Source organism: Xenopus laevis, chromosome 6S, assembly GCF_017654675.1.
Source record: "Xenopus laevis strain J_2021 chromosome 6S, Xenopus_laevis_v10.1, whole genome shotgun sequence".
NCBI lineage: Eukaryota > Metazoa > Chordata > Amphibia > Anura > Pipidae > Xenopus > Xenopus laevis.
This window is the reverse complement of record NC_054382.1, coordinates 22,086,196-22,106,245: the sequence shown is the minus strand read 5'-3', so window position 1 is coordinate 22,106,245 and position 20,050 is coordinate 22,086,196. Positions and strand designations below refer to the sequence as shown.

Genomic DNA, 20,050 nt, shown 5'->3' with positions numbered 1-20,050 from the left:
TGTGGCTCACGGGTTAAAAAGGTTGGGGACCCCTGCCCTAAATGAACGGTTCTACTGATTTAAAATCTTTGGATAAAACATCAGCTATGGCAAGCATTATACAGATCCAATTAATAAATATAAATAGAAGATAAATGCTGTTCATAAACCAAACGCATCTCATAAATGGACAGAATCTCATATTCATTTTAGCATGCTTTGCCTGGTTTTACGCGATGGTCATTGTTGTTGTTTATTTTGCCCATTTGAAGTTCACATTGAGTAACTCTTTGTTTTTCTTTGACATGAAAAGAAACTATCGACGAGAAAGGTAAGTGCACTGAAATCCTTATTGCTTACCAAAGACTCTCCTTTAACATCAGCCATAATAAACATGTTTTCATTGCTAGTGACAGACTGGATTGTTATGAGCAGCTTGTGACAAACACAATTCCATGCTCAGGGTGCCCTTATAGCCGATTTAAGGCTCGCATTGTCTCTAAACCAAGTGCAAAACACTTTATGAATAGACTGAGTGCAGTGGTGTAATTAGATATTACTGGGCCCCACAGCAAATTATTTTTTAGGCCCCAAAAAATTCTAGAGTTTTACCAATATTTATTGAAATTGTATATGAATTAAGTAGCTGAATACTTCTTTTGGGTCCCCCTGCAGCCGCAGGGTCTGCTTCCTCTGTAGTTACGCCACTGACTCAGTGTGAGACATGCTCAATTTGCTCTAACTTCATGTGAGTAGCCATGTTCACACAATGGGCAGTACATTCCCCCTGGGATGTGGGAGGTGAACAGTTCTTGCAGAATAAACTTGTTTCTACCCCACCATATAATGTGAATCTGAGATAATTAGTAATCATCCTTGTATTATAACTTATGTACAGAATATTGAGATGGTCCCTAAGCTCATTAAGTGACAGCAGCACAGAATATGTGCAGTGAATCAACAGAAAAGAAGATGGGGAGCAGCATGTGTGGCATATTCAGGCAAGATGTTTTGTAACTAGGGCCCTATTTTATCTAGCTGGAATGCCCACTCCTCACAGGTCTCTAATGGGCTAATACCTACGGCTACCTGGGACCCTGCCAGCTAAGTAGTACAATATCTGATGGTGTCCCTGGTGTGAGATCTTCTTTAATCTTTGCCCTATTTGTCCCTGGCACACAATAAACAATGCCTTAAATTTTGCAGTCTACTTAATGAAAATAAAGTGATTATCATCCTCAATATGTTCAAGCCATATTAATGGCAGAATGTAATTATTGCATCACACTGTAACACTATGGCAGCTGGGCCTTTACATTTGTGTTTGGTTCATGCTCTTCAGTTTGCTCTGCACAATATATTAGCAATAGAATGAACCCTTTGTGCTATTGCTGATGTTCATACTCATTATCCATGGGAGAAAAATAGTGGCAGTGGTATATGGAGTCATCTATAGCAGTGGTGTAATACAAGGGCACGTTGCTCCCTATTATAGACAATGTAAATTCCTGGGCACATGTGAGCAATTATTAGCCATTATTTTAGGTATCACTGGCACATTCTGCAGCCCTGTACAGAGATTATACATCAGTTCCTGCCCCAGTGGAGTTTACAGGTGCCTATCACACACACAGCAGGGCCAATTCCATCAGGAGCCCATTAAAGGAAAACTATACCCCCAAAATGAATACTTAAGCAACAGATAGTTTATATCAAATTGAATGACATATTAAAGAATCTTACCAAACTGGAATATATATTTACATAAATATTGCCCTTTTACATCTCTTGCCTTGAACCACCATTTTGTGACTCTATCTGTGCTGCCTCAGAGATCACCTGACCAGAAATACTACAACACTAACTGTAACAGGAAGAAGTGAGGAAGCAAAAGGCAGAACTCTGTCTGTTAATTGGCTCTTGTGACCTTACATGTGGTTTGTTTGTGTGCACAGTGAATCTTACGATCTCAGGGGCGGCCCTTATTTTTTAAAATGGCAATTTTCTATTTATGATTACCCAATGGCACATACTACTAAAAAAGTATATTATTATGATAATGGTTTATTTACATGAAGCAGGGTTTTACACATGATCTGTTTTACTCAGTATCTTTTAATAGAGACCTACATTGTTTGGGGGGTATAGTTTTCCTTTAACTTGCCTGTATGGTTCAGAAGTGTGGGAAGAAAATTGAATAGCTTGAGGGATCCCAACAGGCAAACCATACACACACCGTGCCTTTGCTGAAATCAAGCCCTTCAGCCAAATATGTGACTTTGCCCTAAACATCAAGATCCCCATTATTTCTAATGAGACAAGACAAGGGCAGCTGCTTGTGTTTTGCCTCATGGGAATAGACAACACTTCATTTGTGCCGCTGCTTTGACAAATCTATTCACTGGACATGAACAACGTCACGAAAATACTAAAGGATTCCTGCAGTTGTGTTGATGACAAGCCGAGTTGTGTGGCAGTTCCTCCATGTTTTAAATCCAATGTACTGTACATGTTCCATTTCCCATGTCTGTTCCCCCCCCCTCCTCTGAACTAATTTGGCTCTGTGTCTGTATGTGACGTTTCCATGTGCTTTTGTCTTGATTTCTGACTTTACAATATCTATTATACTTTAGACAAATACCCCAGGGAGATTATGTAAAAAAGCCCGGAGATGCCGACTCTTTTTATAGCGACTTGCCTCCCGGAGTCAGCTCAAACTCAGCATCTAGTTCTAAGAAGAGGTCTGCTATTCTGTCGCATTTACAGATATCTGCCTGTTCCATCCCACATTATTCCATTAGTCAGAACATTTCATTATTTTGCAGAAGGTTTGATTATATTTTTTTTCTTCTTTGTGGAAATATTTTTTTAAAAAGAATATCCCATCTTTGACTACAAAGCAGCACTTGCCTCTCTAGCTGGGTTCTGGATTCCTGGAAGCTTCCAGGCTTCCGTACTTAAGTTCTGGGGAAACCAGTGCCCTTATAGCTATATATCTTAAGTGATTTCCTATTATGAAGAGTTCCTGGAGGGGTGGAAATATTGTTATATGTGAGACAAGCCAGGTGTATATCCATAAGAGATGGGGGATAATTTCTTATCACCAGATTAAACTTAAATCCATAATATTTGGGATTTATGATACACTTCTTAGGTTAGTAAGGTGATACAACATCACAGACATCAACATTAAATTGTAACAGTGACTTATAGCCAATCATTCAGCTCCTTTGAAGTCAAAGAAGACCATTTGTAATAACTTTAAAGAGTAATGTTCCTCAGTTTGTACTGCATGGAAAGATACTACTGTATTTAACCCTCACCCTAGTGAAAGCTTATTGTTAGCAACCCTAACAGATTGCAAGGTCCTGATTATGGTTATGTGTTTATATTTTATAAATATTAGTATAGTATGAGAACATATTCTAGGGTGATCCTTTAATATCTCTTCTCATATTGAATATGAGTTGCCATATTGTCATATTGTCCAACTGGAGGCCAATGGGCAGGACATTGCTCAGCAAGAGGCTTCTATGACCCTTCAGGCCAGAGAGTTTTTAAATATGATATCACTGTAATAAAATCCAGTGTATGAAGATAACTTCATGGAAGAAGTTGGACTGGGATTTTCTACACTAAATGGTATTGTATTGTATATTTAAAGAATAAGGAAAAAGTGATTAGGATCGCTAATCTTGGACCCTGGGCTTGTGCTCTTCTTATCTAAGAAATGCACCAGCCTGAGTTATATTCCAGCCAGCATGTGCCACAATCTTCTGAAAGGTTCCATGGAGAAATAGCTGAAAATGGCCAATGCACCACTCTGGAACCCAAAATCTTTAGAGAAGGGTGCCTGACAAATATTTACCCCACCCCATGATTTTCACTTTCCTAGTCCATTAAGTTAGGATAAATGGAAGACAACCCCTACTTAAAAAAGATGTGTCTAGAACATCTAGACAGATAACATACCGTATATACTTGAGTATAAGCCATCCCGAGTATAAGCCGAGGTACCTAATTTTACCTCCAAAAACTGGGAAAGCTTATTGGCTTGAGTATAAGCCTAGGGTGAGCAATGCAGCTGCTTGTGGTAAGTTTCAATCAAAAAATTGAGGGTTTCTGCTCCCATTGGAGGTGCCGCCATCTCGATTTTGGATGCCGGCGACCATTCTTGGACGCCGGCGAATATTCTTGGAGACTATTCTTGGATGCCGCCGACTATTCTTAGGCGCCGGCGACTATTCTTAGACCCCGCAACCGTTTTTGCGCTTGACCTGAGTATAAGCCGAGGTAGAGTTTTTCAGCATATTTTGGGGGCTGAAAAACTCGGCTTATACTCAAGTATATACAGTAATTTATTGTTATTTAAAGGGTTTGTCCACCTTTGAGATAACTTTTAGCATGATGTAGAGACTGATAATCTAAGACAATTTGAAATTGGTTTTCATTTTTTATTATTTGTGTTTTTTGAGTTATTTAGCTTTTTATTCAGCAGCTCTTCAATTTGCACCTTAACCAATCTGGTAAATAGGGTCCAAATTACCCTAGCAACCATGCATTGATTTAAATAAGAGACTGGAATATAAATAGAAGAGGGTCTGAATAGAAGGATTAGTAATAAAAAGTAACAATAACAATACATATGTAGCCTTACAGAGCATTTGTTTTTTTAGAAGGGAGTCAGTGACGCCCATTTGAAAGCTGCAAAGAGTCAGAAGAAAAAGGCAAATAACTAAAAACTGTAAAAACTAAATAATGAAAAAGTTGCTTAGAATTGGCCATTCTATAACATAATAAAAGTTAGCTGAAAGGTGAACCATCCCTTTAAATTCTTTTCTAATGTCACAGACATAATACATTTAAAGGATACATCATATTGTGAGCCCTGTAAGCGAGCAAGAAGAACAGAAGCATTTCAATATGTGTAGCTGTAAATACCTACTACATTAACGGTTTCCTACTTTATTAGTATGCTTCTAATATACCTTGATACGCCTGCACATATATTTTCCAGTTGACATCTTTAGTGGATTGCAAATAGACTTAGGAGGGCATGTATCTATTAAGTGCTTTGTTCTTTGTAAAAGGGCAAGTAAATATGTTATTATGCGGGAAAGCTAAGCATGCTTCCTATTACTGAGTCACATCCCTCACACTAGAGTAATTTAATTACTTGTGGCTCTAGCCTGGACCATCATGATTCATGAACAATGCCATTTGTCGTTGTGTTCCATCCTGCATATTCTAACAAGGACACTTAAAAAAAATCAAAGCTTATGTTGTTAGTTTTCAATTAAAGCAAATTTAGAAGAAAAAAGCCCCCCATTGTATTGGCAAAACCAAGTACTTATTATGCTTCTAAATCACATAGACCTGTTTCATGTTTCTTTTGATGCACTCTGTTTTCCAACCCGCCCCATAAATTGAATAGGCCGTCTTTATTTCCTTGTCTAATTCATACGGGGGGGGGGGGTATATTTTTTTTGTTGTTCTCGTTGTGTAGCCAAAGCGTTGTTTTGTGATGTTGGTCAAGCAAAAGAAGCACAAAATGGTGGGAAACACAGTCCATACTGCAAGTTAGATATAATTTTTGTGTCTTTTGTTTCCAGGTCAAATGGTATGTCCCACTCGTGGAGTGAAAGGATCCCAGACACTAAACATGTCTCTGATGTCTGTGAGAATGGACGGCCACGAAGTAATTCCTGGCAAGGTGTGTGGTGGGTCTTATAAATTGCCAGTTATGTTGTGGTTCTTACCAAAGTCAGCCTGAATTGGGCAAAGTATGTCCTATTAAAGTGGCTATATATCGTGTCATGTCAAGGGCCTTGTGAAATGACTAAAAAGTTATGGGCCCTAACAAAAGCCAAACTATTGGTTAGCCTATAACTACACTGTACTGATTGGTAGAATCTTCATCTTCCAGTTACCGTTTATGCATAGAATAAAATATGGGGGTGCTTGCATTCTAGAGCTGAGGAATCCTGCCTTATTGGTCTTCTTTGTCTATATTAAGCAGGGGAGGATGGGTGCAATGTGTATTTTGAAGCAAGCAGTAGAAGATATTCCAATGGAGAACCTTGAATTAAATATATGTATACAGCAGTTTTTGGGTTTTGTTTTGGAGGGGGGAAGGTTGAGCCTTCATAAATCCTGATTATTCTACTCCTCAAATGGGATGACATGGGAATTGAGTGTCACCCAGTGTGTGACTTGGGCCAGACATAGACTGTGTCCTATGCTTCTAACTAGAGAACCTCCATAGTAACACTTACTAAAGTAAGGTACTGAGTCTGTTCACTTTGACTTTTGAGTTGATGAACCAGTGTCTAAACAAGTAGCTGGCTGCTTCTATGTCTATAGACGTCTATAGAAGATCAGATCGTATGAATCCTCGATTCGTATGGTTTACGGATTGTGTGTAGAGAGTCCCGGTATTTTCCGTCCCACGGAGATCGGTCATATTTCTCCGATAATTTCTCTGCGTGTATTGCCGATCGTACGATTTTCAGTGGGAGACTGTCACTAACTTTTGTTGGACATAACTATCGTACGATTGCTGTCAGGGGCAGAACATCAGCTGATCTGTTCTTTTACTACTTTATTTAATGTGAATGGTTAGTGGCAGGCCGGGTGATGGGGAAGTCCAATCGTTCGAGTATTCGAATGATCAGATCTTTGCATCTATGGCCAGCTTAAGTTTTTAATCGTCCCAATCACAATATGCCTTTCGGATGTCTAAAGTGAAATGTATAGGCTCAGAATAAAGCTCTGTGTTCTTCCTTATAGAATCAGGTAACTATGGTTTCATGTCAGCATCATTTGCACTAGCCCTATGTGCTAAACCTATAACTACACACTTTTAAATGTTTGTGTAGAAGGTAAGGAACTGTTTTAATATATGATAAATCAGGTGGTATTTCTATGCACTTGTACCCAGGTACCAATATAATATAATATAATATATATATATATATATATATATATATATATATATATATATATATATATATATATATATATATACACAGTAAGTTCCAATGCTTGATATATAGCTGCACTATTTTGTGTTCCAAGCCAACTGCTTAGTTATGTATGTATGCCCCATTTCTATATCAATTAGGAAAGGAAACACGCTGGGTTATTAGTCTTGCTATTTTTTTTTAAATTAATTTCTCTTTATATATATAACATTTCTGCAGGTAATGTATCCAGCAGCAAGAAAAAGCTCAGAGGAAAAAGATTTAGGCCACGGTCCAATTCCACAGAGTAAGTACACTGAATTGACACTATTTATTCACACCCATCTCAGTCCAGGCTAATTATTCTGCATATGAGGGGGTTTCTGAGCTCACACATCTCCAGCCTGGATACAGGTATGGGACCTGTTATCCAGAATGCTTCATACCTTAAGTCTACTAGAAAATGTAAGCCTTAAATAAACTCAATAGGCTGGTTTTGTTTCCAATTATATCTTAGTTGGGATCGAGTACAAAGTACTGTTTTATTATTACAGAGAAAAAGGAAATCATTCTTTTAATTACTTGGATAAAGTGGAGTCTATAGGAGATCGCTTTTCTGTAATTCTGAGCTTTCTGGATAATGGGTTTCCGGATAACGTATCCCATACCTGTATTATCAAGCTTCATACATTACTCAAAGGCATCCATGACATGAACTCAAAGCAGATTTAAAGACTGTACACTTTGGGGGTTATTTATTAAAGTCTGTTTTTTTTTCTGGTCAGAGTTTTAAAGGGGAAAAACCATTTTGTCGTAGGGGAAATTTTTTTTTTTCGAGATTTATTAAACTCTGAGGGTATTAAAAGTCAGAATAATAAAGTACTCAAACTCAGACCTGCCGAGTTCATATAGAAGTCAATGGTAGATGTTCCGTTGACATTTTAAAGATATCCTGATCTGCGCTGGGTCTGGTACAATAATCTGAAGATTTTGTGGTTTCCAGGCCATAAACCGGAAAAAGTCTGAGTTTTCAGAATATGTGATGTTTCCCTGTTTTTTGTCTGTGTAACTGAGATGTGTTTTTGGCCCAATCCGTGGCATAACTACCAGGGGAGCAGGGGGTGCAATTGGGCCAGGGCCCGCACCCTGCAGGGCCCCCCGGCAGTCACGCGCCCACTGCAGCACCGCACGGAAGAGGGTGGGGGCGGGGCCCGGCTGCACGGCCCGCACCAGGGCCAGCCCCCACCTAGTTCCGTCTCTGGGCCCAATACACCTTATGGTTGGCTCTATTGCTTTTCAGTGGCTCCTTTCTGACGACTGATAAAGGCCAATATAATGTCATCATCACTGTAACGCCATCATCGAACTAGATGCTAATTAGCTGAATTATCCAGAGGAGAGGGCCTAAAAATAGCTTGGAGTTCAATGATCTGGCTGTGCAGCCTTGCAATCCGCAATGAGCATAGAATTCTCCCAACATTGGGGGAAGTGATGACCTCTCACCATAAACTGGCATCTATAGTTATTATCTTGAGCCATCAATAGCCTGAGCCTTAAGCCTATAAGTCTTGACCCAGTGCTTCAGGAACACCCCCTGAATTGGTCCAGTTAGAATAGTCAGAAATATCCTTTATATGAATACTGAATATTATGTTCTTTATCAAGAACCAGTTGGCTTAGTTACAAAGTTTGGGGATCATCTGGCAGGATGAGTTGTGAAACCAACTAAGAAATGCAGTGATCAGTAAAATGAATGAGCTATTATGTTCATACTGGACTGTGGAACATATTTGGGCAAATACAAGAGTCCTCTGCACTCAACCCATTATCAATATATTTAAGACAGCGACATTTGTGCATACTGCTACTGAAAAATGCCTTACCCTTTAAACAAAACAGGGATTGTTTGTCCATATATTGCAATATATTTAAGCTGGCCAACTACGTCAAAGTCATCCCATATTTGGGGTCATTTATCAACAATGAGCAAAATTTCCCATAGGCAGTTACCCAAAACACTGTAACAACACTAAAATATGAACCACAACTCCCATCAGAACTGAAGTTCAATCAAGGAATACTAGTCCCAAACACAACTCTATAACTAGTCCCAAACACAACTCTATAACTAGTCCCAAACACAACTCTAGAACAACCCTGACGATGAATTACATCTCCCCTACATCTTTGCATAGTAATTGATTATAAGCACCAGAACCAGAAGATGTAATACCGATTTTATTTATACACCACTCTTAATAAAATACCCTATCCCATAAAAAACAAAACACAGTAATTGGAGGGGCCCCTCAGGTTAATACACAGGTTTAAAGGGGTAATCGATAAAAATATACCCATGGCCTGAATAATTTGATATTCATGCAAAAAAAAATTAATGAAAGGAAATGTGACACTAAGGGGCACATTTACTAATCTCGAGTGAAGGATTCAAATGAAAAAAAATTCGAATTTCGAAGAATTTTTTTGGGTACTTCGACCATCGAATAGGCTACTACGACCTTCGACTTAGATTTGAACGATTCGAACTAAAAATCGTTCGACTATTCAACCATTCGATAGTCGAAGTACTGTCTCTTTAAAAAATACTTTGACTACATACTTCGGCAGTTTAAACCTACCAAGGTACAATGTTAGCCTATGGGGACCTTCCCCAGCACTTTCCTAACCTTTTTTTGATCGAAGAAAAATCCTTCGATCAATCGCTTAAAATCGATTCTAAGGATTTTATCGTTCGATTGAGCGATTTTTACTTCGATCGATCAAAGGATTTGCGCTAAATCCTTCGATAATCGATTTTGAAGGATTTAAATTCGAGGGTTTATTAACCCTCGATATTCGACCCTTGATAAATGTGCCCCTAAATGGTCATGAGAATAAGGAATATGCCTGAGCTCAGGACACACACATATAAACAGTATCTGGATCACTACATGAGAGGCTATTGAGAATCAGTGTCATCTAGGAGAGTAACATGGGAGAGATCACTGGGAACATCATGGTTGGGCTGAGATACTAGAGCCCTATTCCCACTGCAGGTGAGCCCTTACCCAGACCAGTTGAGTGGATCACCTTGATCAAGCCCAACGCTTGTTTTGCAGTAGGTTTCTGTGCCTGTCACTTATTAGCTCTGTGCTCTTGAAGGAATAAAGGTTGAGTTTCTTTCCACACTCTACTCACATACTGGCAGTTTCATTGTCTCCTGATTGGTCCTGCTGTGTATGTGAATATGATTGGCACCTCAGACTTTAATGTGACTGGTATAGATGATGAAAAAGCCAACACATTGTTCCTTTAAGTCTGCACATTTCTGAATGTCAGGATTGGTATATGTTATGTTTACATTCTGCTTTTACTTCTCATAATATGATCTTTATTTTCTTGCTCTATTTTTTTTTAGGACTCTTTCACCCGCCAAGTCTCCATCATCATCTACTGGATCTATAGCGTCAAGTAGGAAATACCCATACCCTATGCCACCACTTCCAGATGAAGAGAGAAAAGCCAAGAAACAAAGTGCAAGGGTATGAAATACTTCCTGCACATTACCCGGAAACCCGTTATCCAGAAAGCTCCGAATTTCGGAAAATCAATCTCCCATAGACTCCATTATAATCACATAATCCAGATTTTTAAAATTGATTTCCCTTTTCTCTGTAATAATAAAACTTTACATTGTACTTGATCCAAACTAACATAGAATGAATCCTTATTCTAAGCAGAACCAGCCTATTGGGGTTATTTAATGTTGACATGATTTTCTAGTAGACTTAAGGTATGAAGATCCAAATTACAGAAAGATCCATTATCCAACCAACCCCAGGTCCTGAGCATTCTGGATAACAGGTCCCATACCTGTAGTTGTTCAGGTTTAGGAGATATATGTACCATATGCTCTAATACAGTATATAACATAATTGTCTGTGCAGAGTTCAGTTTCATACAGCAGAACAGTAAAGGGCACAGCTATTCATTCTATGCATTAAACACAAGAGCCGTGAATATCTTGTAAATTAAATCTTTATAAACAGTTGTTAGTGATGTCATCCGTTATAGTCACCACATAGAGGGTTATTTAGCAAAATCCGAATTTATCTCATTTTCTGAAATATACTCTAGCCAAATCCGCACGGGTTATTTCCCCTTATTTATCAATACACTTTCCCAAAAAATTCCAGTGCTGGAAAAAACTTGAAAAATTTGTGAAAATCGTTTGAAAATTAGAATCGTACAAATTTTTTGGATTTTCCATCTGAAAAATCAGATTTTTTTAGATTTTTGTCTGAAAATCACGAAACTTTCGGATTATCAGTATATTTTAGAGACATCTCCCTTATTGTCAGGACTATTGTCACATTTCATTTCATTTATTTTTTTTGCATTGATATCAAATTATTCAGGCCATGGGTATACTTTTATCAAATACCCCTTTAACCCCCCCCCCAATACTTAGAGGGTTATTTATCAAAATCCAAAAATAATTTATTTCTGACATATAATCTGACCAAATCGACACAGATTATTTCCTCTTATTTATCAATACACATTCCCAAAAAATTCCAGTGCTGGAAAATACTTGAAAAATTTGTGAAAATCGTTTGAAAATTAGAATCGTACAAATTTTTTGGATTTTCCATCTGAAAAATCAGATTTTTTAGATTTTTGCTTGAAAACCACGAAATCTTCGGATTATTGCACGAAACCCTGCACAGATCAGTATATTTTAGAGACTTCTCCCTTATTCTCAGGACTATTGTCACATTTCATTTCATTTATTTTTTTGCATGGATATCAAATTATTCAGGCCATGGGTATACTTTTATCAAATACCCCTTTAAACCCCCCCCCAATACTTAGAGGGTTATTTATCAAAATCCAAAAATAATTTATTTCTGACATATAATCTGACCAAATCTACACAGGTTATTTCCCCTTATTTATCAATACACTTTCCCGAAAAATTCCAGTGCGGGGAAAAAACTCAAAAAATTTGTGAAAATCATTCGAAAATTAGAATCATACTAATTTTTCGGATTTTCCATCTGAAAAATCAGATTTTCTGAATTTTCGCCTGAAAACCACAATATCTTCCGATTATTGCACGAAACCCAGCATAGATCAGGATATCTTCTGGACTCTCTCATTGACTTATATATAGTGATGGGCGGATTTCTCCCGTTTCGCCTTGCGAAACGTGAAATTTGACATCAATATTTTTGACACCAGCGAAAATTCAGATGCCGGTGACACACATTAAAGTCAATGGCCGTCTATTAATTGTTGCCAGTGTCTGAATTGTTGCAGGCTGCAAAAATATTTTGGCGAACTTTCGGATTTTATAGTCAAAAGAACTGAAATTTTTTGAGTTTTTGGCATTCGGACTTTAATAAATAACCCCTTTTGGGTCACTGAACTTCGGTATAATAATTGCACCCCTTTTTGTAAAAATATGAGGATATTAGAAGTCACCTTGGGGTTCCATGACCTGTATAAAGTGCCATGTGTTTTTACCTGGATATGGTGATTCATAATATCCTTATTTGTTACCGTAGGGGGTCATTTTTCCCCCTATATAACTAATATATTATTTGTGATGTGTTTGGCTTTGTGCAGCTCTGGGAAACCTCCATATAAACGAATGGACAACACATTGCTTCATCAGTTAAAGGCACCACCTGCTGGAGACTTATCTCCACCCCTCCATCTATCTTATACTTCATCCTGCCCCCCTGCCTCATTCACCCATCCATACTAACGGACCATGGACACATCAGTGTTTACAGGGGACCCTCTTTACTGCTCTTAGCGACCAACTGCAACTTCTATATTCCTCATTGGGGATAACAAACAACGGCTTCCAGGGACACAGCAGAGAAAGAAGAGAGTATTTTTATGCATGAGTAAATATGAATATCTTTGGAGACGCGGGTATAAATCTCACATAGAGAAGACCACTCTTCAAGTGGCAGAAAGTCAATGGGACCCAGTCATTTGGCCGCATGCGATCACTAGGGAAGATAATGTCGAGTGCACATTCATTCCGGATCTCCAACCAGAAGACATATTCCAGCGTAGCATGCTGTCATGGCGAAGATGCATTTTTTATTTTTATTTAAATGGGCAAATTTACGCCAAAAAAAAAAAAATCAATTTTGTACATATGTACATTTTAAATGGTATAAATACATTTATTACATAGTAGCTTATTTTGTCAAATGCTTAAGAAGCCGTTCAGCAAGCGAAGCCGCCGCTTTGACATGGAAGTAGAACAATCCAACGAGCCCTGAAGGGATTTGGCTGATATTAGACTGACAATTACCCATAGCTTTTACATTTTACATAGAAATCGGTCTTTCCTATGAAGCTAGAAAAAAAAAAAAGGAAAACGAATGCTTTAATAAGGTTCTTGACGATGTTTTTTGCCATATTTTTTGCAGGAAGTAGAGATTGAAAAAGAAAATGCACAATGAATTCTAGGCATTATTGTATAGAGAGGATTTACATTATTTAGGGAGGATCTAACCAATGAACACCAGGTGGGCGGCCATCTTTGGAGTTGAGTAGACTGACTGTCGATACTGATCACATGATCCAAGGAACTTCCATAACCTCTCTCAAAGCCAATATATATCATACGTCCAAGCTCAAGCTTGGAAACACTTAGACGTGTGGCGTCTCATGTCCTCCACCTACGGATGCGCCAACGTCAATACTGTGCCTTTCAGATGTATCGACTGACAGAGTGAGGCTTGGGACAAACCAAACAGGCTCATACTTCAGGAGGAGAAGGATATGTGTGTGTGGCTACAGAAGATCAGCATTACCTCTCTCTCTCTGTCTCTGTCTCTCTCTCTCTCTCTCTCTCTGTATATATATAAGGCAGACAAAGTGGAATGTAACAATCCTTATCATTTGGTACCGCTTCCCTAGTTTTGCTTATGTCATAGCTTATTTAGCGTGCCAGTGTCTTTGTATGCCTTATAGTGCTCATTCCCCGGCCTCGCTCCATCCTGATTTTTTTTTTTCAAAACACATCAAGAGCAAACAGATTTTTTATATTTAATTTTGAAATTTGACATGGGGCTAGACATATTGTCAGTTTCCCAGCTGCCCCCAGTCATGTGACTTTGATAAACTTCAGTCACTCTTTACTGCTGTACTGCAAGTTGGAGTAATATCACCCCCTCCCTTCCCCCCCCCCCAGCAGCCCAACAAAAGAACAATGGGAAGGTAACCAGATAGCAGCTCCCTAACACAAGATAACAGCTGCCTGGTAGATCTAAGAACACCACTCAATAGTAAAATCTAGGTCCCACTAAGACACATTCAGTTACATTGAGCAGAAGAAACAACAGCCTGCCAGAAAGCAGTTCCATCCTAAAGTGCTGGATCTTTCTGAAAGCACATGACCAGGCAAAATGACCTGAGATGGCACCTACACACCAATATCACAACTAAAAAATATACACTTGCTGGTTCAGGAATGAAATTTTATATTATTATTATTATTAATAACATGTATTTATATAGCGCCAACATATTTCGTAGCGCTATAAAGTAAATGTGTTTATACAACTAAATCACATGAATAACATACATAGAACATATGGATTTACATACATCACAATCAATACCGGTACAAAAGGTGAGGAAGGCCCTGTGCAGAAAGAGCTTACAATCTAAAGGGAAGGGAATAAGACACAAGGTGTGGGAGTGGGCAAGATCAGAATTAAGTGGGTGAGAAATGTGGTATTGCATTAGGTAGTTAAGTTTGTTAAATAAGTGCGTTTTAAGAGATCCTTTGAAAGCAGAAAGGTTGGGAGAAAGTAGGACAGACTGTGGGAGAGAGTTCCAGAGGAGGGGAAAGTCTTGAATGCGAGCATGTGAGGAGGTAATGAGAGAAGAGTTGAGTAGCAGGTCAGTAGAGGAGCGTAGTAAGCGGTTGGGTGAGTATATAGAGATGAGTTCAGAGATGTAGGGTGGAGCAGAGTTATGAAGTGCTTTGAGTGTCAGGGTCATTCATTTTAATGTAATAGAAACCAGTACAGGGATTGGCAGAGGAGATTTTGTAGAGTGAATTATTTGCAGTGTAAACAGTGTCATTTAGAAATAAAAACTGCACCATTAAAATCACAGAATCCCTTTAAGCAAAGCATCGGCAGCCTCATCATGGCGTGTAGAAGGGAAGCTCAGCCTGTGGCAATATGGATGAAACTGGCCAGATCTGTGTAAGGGATTCTGGCAGTTGGAAGTCAGCGATAGCCACAGGGCAACAGTTTGTACTTTCCTCATCTATCTCACAAGCCAACCAGGACTGGAATGTGGTGACATCTTTTTACATTTTCTATACCGTTACTATGGCGACATACAACAGTGCTGTTTGATTTTATAAAACTCTATTGCCATCTCTGTATCATAAGAAACAGTGCACAATATCACCATGTCTTTACATTTATTTGATATTTTCCTCCAAACGACGTGAGTTCGGCCATGTTCCCTGCAGCCCCACTCTCTAGTCACGTATTGTGGGACCTCACGACCAACTGCAGGGAAGCAATAGATCGGATGAAGCATTCAGATCACTTGGTGTAGCTGAATGTATTTGATAACAGGAAAAAATATCCATAAAATAAAGTGGCCAAGTGCAGTGTATGTGCATCTCTCCTTCCTGCTTCTGCACAACTGACACTTTCCTTCCCCAAATATAAACTCCATGCTGAGGCTCCCTGTTATCTCTCTAGCGTGCGCTGCTAAAGGTGCCCATACTAATGCACAATACTAATCATGTGCATTGGACTTCCATGTTCCTTTTATAGACCCACGCTGACTCGCCCTGCCAATGAGGTCACAAAAGGGGCGGGACAAGCAGGCGCGGCTATAAAGCCGGAGGCCGGCAAGGTGGTGGGCGAGGAGAGCAGGAGAAGAGCTCAACCTGCACCCCCGCCTGCCACCTGCGAAGAGGAGTGTGAGGTCTTGCCCGCACATCACTAGCCCACACCCACACACATTAAGGGTAAGGTCACACTGGGAGGATTGGTTAGATTTAGTCGCCTGGCGATTAATCGCCTCTTCTTCTGGGCGACTATCTCCCCAAATTGCTTTCCCCAGCCTTGTCACCAGTGCAATGGCACTTTGACTTCCGAAGTTGCCTCACGAGGAAACTTCGGGCGACTTCGGAAAACCAAGTGACGCGAGTGCCATACCGCTGGCGATTTCTCATTATAGCCGGCGAGAAGGCAGGGGAAAGCAATTCAGGGAGATTGTCACCCAGAAGAAGAGGCAATTAGTCGCCAAGAGACTAATTCTTAACTTTTAGTATGTTATAGAATGGCCAATTCTAGGCAACTTTTCAATTGGTCTTCATTATTTATTTATTTTTTTATAGTTTTTTAATTATTTGCCTTTTTCTCCTGACCAGCTTTCAAATGGGGGTCACTGACCTCATCTAAAAAACAAATGCCCTGTAATACAAAAGTATTGTTATTGCTACATTTGTGTTACTATTCATGCCCTCTTTTATTCAAAGTCATGTATCTTATACAGATCAGGGCATGGTTGCTAGGGTAATTTGGACCATAACAACCAGATGGCTGAAATTGCAAACTGCATAAAAGTTAAAAATCACAAATAAAAAATGAAAACCAACTCCAAATTGTCTCAGAATATCACTCGCTACATCATATTAAAAGTTAATTTAAAGGTGACAACCCTTTTAAATCTCATTACATGTAATTATCTGTGTGTACGGTGGCCTGCTGATGCCAATATCCATATCTTAAAGATATCGGTTCGGGCAGGTTTCAAAATGTAATTTGCTGATGCAACAAAAAGGGCTGGATATAGGCCCGAACATTGTAATGTTGCAGATCTAAAGCCATGAGCTAAATAAAGGCTTTTTGAATTATCGGAACGGTGTCATGTACTGGATCTGATGCAACATGTCAGCCATTAAATGGCGCATCAGCAGACGAGGAACGAGCTTACAAATGACCCCGGCAGCATTGCTTTGTGAGGCTACAATTTTATTATCATTATTAATTTGTATTCCTTATGTTTCTGCCCTTCTTTTTATATTCCAGTCTCTCATTCACACCACCGCCTGGTTGCTAGGGTAAATTGGACCCTGCCAACCATAGAGCTGTTGAACAAAAAGATAAATAACGGAAAAACCACAGAGAATAAAAAATGAAAACCAATTGCAAAATGTCTCCGAATATCAATGTCTATGTCATAAGAAAAGCTCATTTTAAGGTGTACAGCCCCTTTAAGAACCCCTGGTGTCCCCTAATAAAGGGGAAATACAACGCATAAGAATCATCTTTCATTTCCGTTTTTGTAAGATGGGATTCCCATGAATCTTTGTATTTGTTTTAGTAAATACAAAGGGTTTGTAGCCAATAGACCAGGGAAAGCAGCGCTTGGCAAGATGGAAGCAGCAGACACAATCACACTGGGACAACATCAATTCCAATCCCTCAAACCGCACAGAAAGTTTTTCCTAATGGAAATTTTTGAATAGGACGTTGTTATTTAAACCTCCACTCGTGTCGGCACCAGGAAGAGTCAATGTCATTATCGGTCACATGACGCAATCACAATCTGAAGGGAAATTGTTATAATGTCTCAACGAATAATTCCCTGTTTTCTATTTGTAATTTCTGCTCTTGGGAACACTTCTATTAAAGTGGACCTGTCGCCCAGACACAAAAAGCTGTATAATAAAAGTCCTTTTCAAATTAAACATGAAATCCAATTTCTATTTTTTATTAAAGCATTTATAGCTGTTGTAAGCTCATTTAAACATCTCAGCTGCCAATCAAATATTGTCTGCCCCTCCTCTAAAAGGCGGGGCAGGCAATTACTTTACAGGTTTGATGGCTATTTGCATTGAAAAGCACAACATGCCCCTGTTAAAATGCACCTGAATGGACACACACTGAGCTAAAAGGCCTCTATAAATAAGTACACAGCAGCAGAAACAGAGGACTATAAATATAGGTAGAAATTAGAAAACTAACCCATAAAGGACAGTAAAAACAATCCTATGAAAAAGTTTGGGAACCCCTCTTAAATCTTTGGAGTTTTATTTATCATTGGCTGAGCTTTCAAAGTAGCAACTTCTTTTTAATATACAACATGCCTTATGGAAACAGTAGTATTTCAGCCGTGGCATAAAGTTTATTGGATTAACAGAAAATATGAACTAGTCACACAGCATGATGGAACCTCCACCAAATGTGACAGTAGGTAGCAGGTGTTCTTCTTCCACCATGCAAAGAGCTTCTTGTTATGACCAAATAACTACATTTCTTCACATGTCTCATCAGTCCAAAAACTTTGTTTCTCATCACCCTGCCATACAGATGTTCTTTGTGTAAATTGCGCAGCATCTGCAGCAAGATGTTGTTGCAGGTCTTTGGAGGTGATCTTTGGGTTGTCTGTAACCATTCTCACAATCCTCCTCATATGCCGCTCCTGTATTTTTCTTGGCCTGCCAGACCTGGGTTTTACAGCAACAGTGCATGTGGCCTTCCATTTCCTGATTACATTCCTTACAGTTGAAACTGACAGTTTAAACCTCTGATATAGCTTTTTGTAGCCTTCCCCTTAAAGGACGAGGAAAGGCAACAAAATAAAATCCCATTTTTACTTTCTTTAATGAAAAAGAAACCTGTCTCCAATATACTATAATTAAAAAATGTGCACCGTTTTTATAAGAAACCTGACTGTATGCAGTGAAATTCTCCCTTCATTTACTGCTGTGGATAGGAATTGTCAGATGGTCCCTAACTGCTGAGCAGGGAAACAATCATACTTATGAACAGCAGGGGGAGCCCCCACCTTACTTCCCAGCCATGCAGAACTCAAGCAGCTTTGTTTATAACGATCCCTAAGCAGCCCAGACCACACTGAGCATGTGCACTTAGTCTTAGTCTTGCAAAGATGTTTAACAAAGTTACAAGATGGTGACCCCCTGTAGCCAACTTTGAAAGCATAAATTATTTGTTTGATTAGGCTTGTGGTGCAGTAAGTTCATGTTTATGTTTAGTATACAAAATACAGCATTTTTAGCCTTATTCTATTTTAGACTTTCCTTGTCCTTTAACCATAATACTGAACAATCTTTGTTTTCAGATCTTTTGAGAGTTGCTTTGAGGATCCCATGCTGTCACTCTTCAGAGGAGAGTCAAACAGAAGCACAACTTGCAATTGGCCACCTTAAATAACTTTTCTCGTTACTGGACACACCTGCCTATGAAGTTCAAGGCTTTACAAGCTAATCCAACCAATTTGGTGTTGCCAGTAATCAGTATTGAGCAGTTACATGCATTCAAATTAGCAAAATTACAAGGGTTCCCACATTTTTGCACAGCCAGTTTTTCACATTTGATTTAATCTCATACAACTGAATACTGCTTCACTAAAAATCTTTGTTCAGAAAACACCCCAGTACTCAGATGTTCCTGGGAAATTTAAGACCTACCTCTGTTGTCTTTTTTTGTTGAAAGTGGAGTAAATTATTATGCAGGCTGAGAGGGGTTCCCAAACTTTTTCATATGACTGTAGCCCTTATGACTGCACTGCAGGCTGAATACTGATACACAATCACTACAAACTTGTCTATCATAATGGCGCACATTTATCCCTGTATTATGGAGAGGAAACAATCCAATCTATATACAGTTGTGCTAAAGCTGCTGTTAGGGGGAGCAGCGCTGGAGAGAGGAAGCCGCTCACCCACCATATTAAGCTGCTACACAAAAGCCCCAGTGGGGCAGATATATTTAGAGTGATTAGATAAAATCAGCTTTAATAAATATTAAAGGAGACATAAAGGATAAATGATAATTGAGAAAACCCTAATTTTGTAGGCAATTATAAGTAATATACGGTGTTGCTTTTACATGGTGCTAAAAACTATTATCTTTAAAAATTGCTCCCTTATTGGAGCTCCCTATAGATGTTCTCTGGTCCCTGTCTGTGTTTCAAATGAGGGGTGGATGTATCCTAACAGTCCCTGCCAGAACCACAGTAGGAGGGGGACAGCCAATCACAGCCCTGCAGCCACACATACAAAAACATGCTTCAGT

At 39.0% G+C, this 20,050-nt stretch overlaps 1 protein-coding gene across 4 annotated transcripts in view; it reads left to right on the top strand.

The window, feature by feature from the left end:
* Nucleotides 1–13,392, top strand: part of LOC108719879 (disintegrin and metalloproteinase domain-containing protein 22-like) — a 134,360-nt gene extending 120,968 nt beyond the window's left edge. For 2 of the 4 annotated variants that reach the window (XM_018269138.2, XM_041567445.1), the window contains 6 exons: nt 293–310; nt 2,613–2,807; nt 5,592–5,692; nt 7,182–7,248; nt 10,360–10,483; nt 12,573–13,392. In XM_018269138.2, coding sequence (XP_018124627.1) covers nt 293–310; nt 2,613–2,807; nt 5,592–5,692; nt 7,182–7,248; nt 10,360–10,483; nt 12,573–12,593 — 526 coding nt within the window. In that variant the 3' untranslated portion in view covers nt 12,594–13,392. The remainder of the gene's footprint in view (nt 1–292; nt 311–2,612; nt 2,808–5,591; nt 5,693–7,181; nt 7,249–10,359; nt 10,484–12,572) is intronic. The other 2 variants (XM_041567444.1, XM_018269139.2) reach the window with 2 other exon arrangements.
* The last annotated feature ends 6,658 nt before the right edge of the window (nt 13,393–20,050 follow it).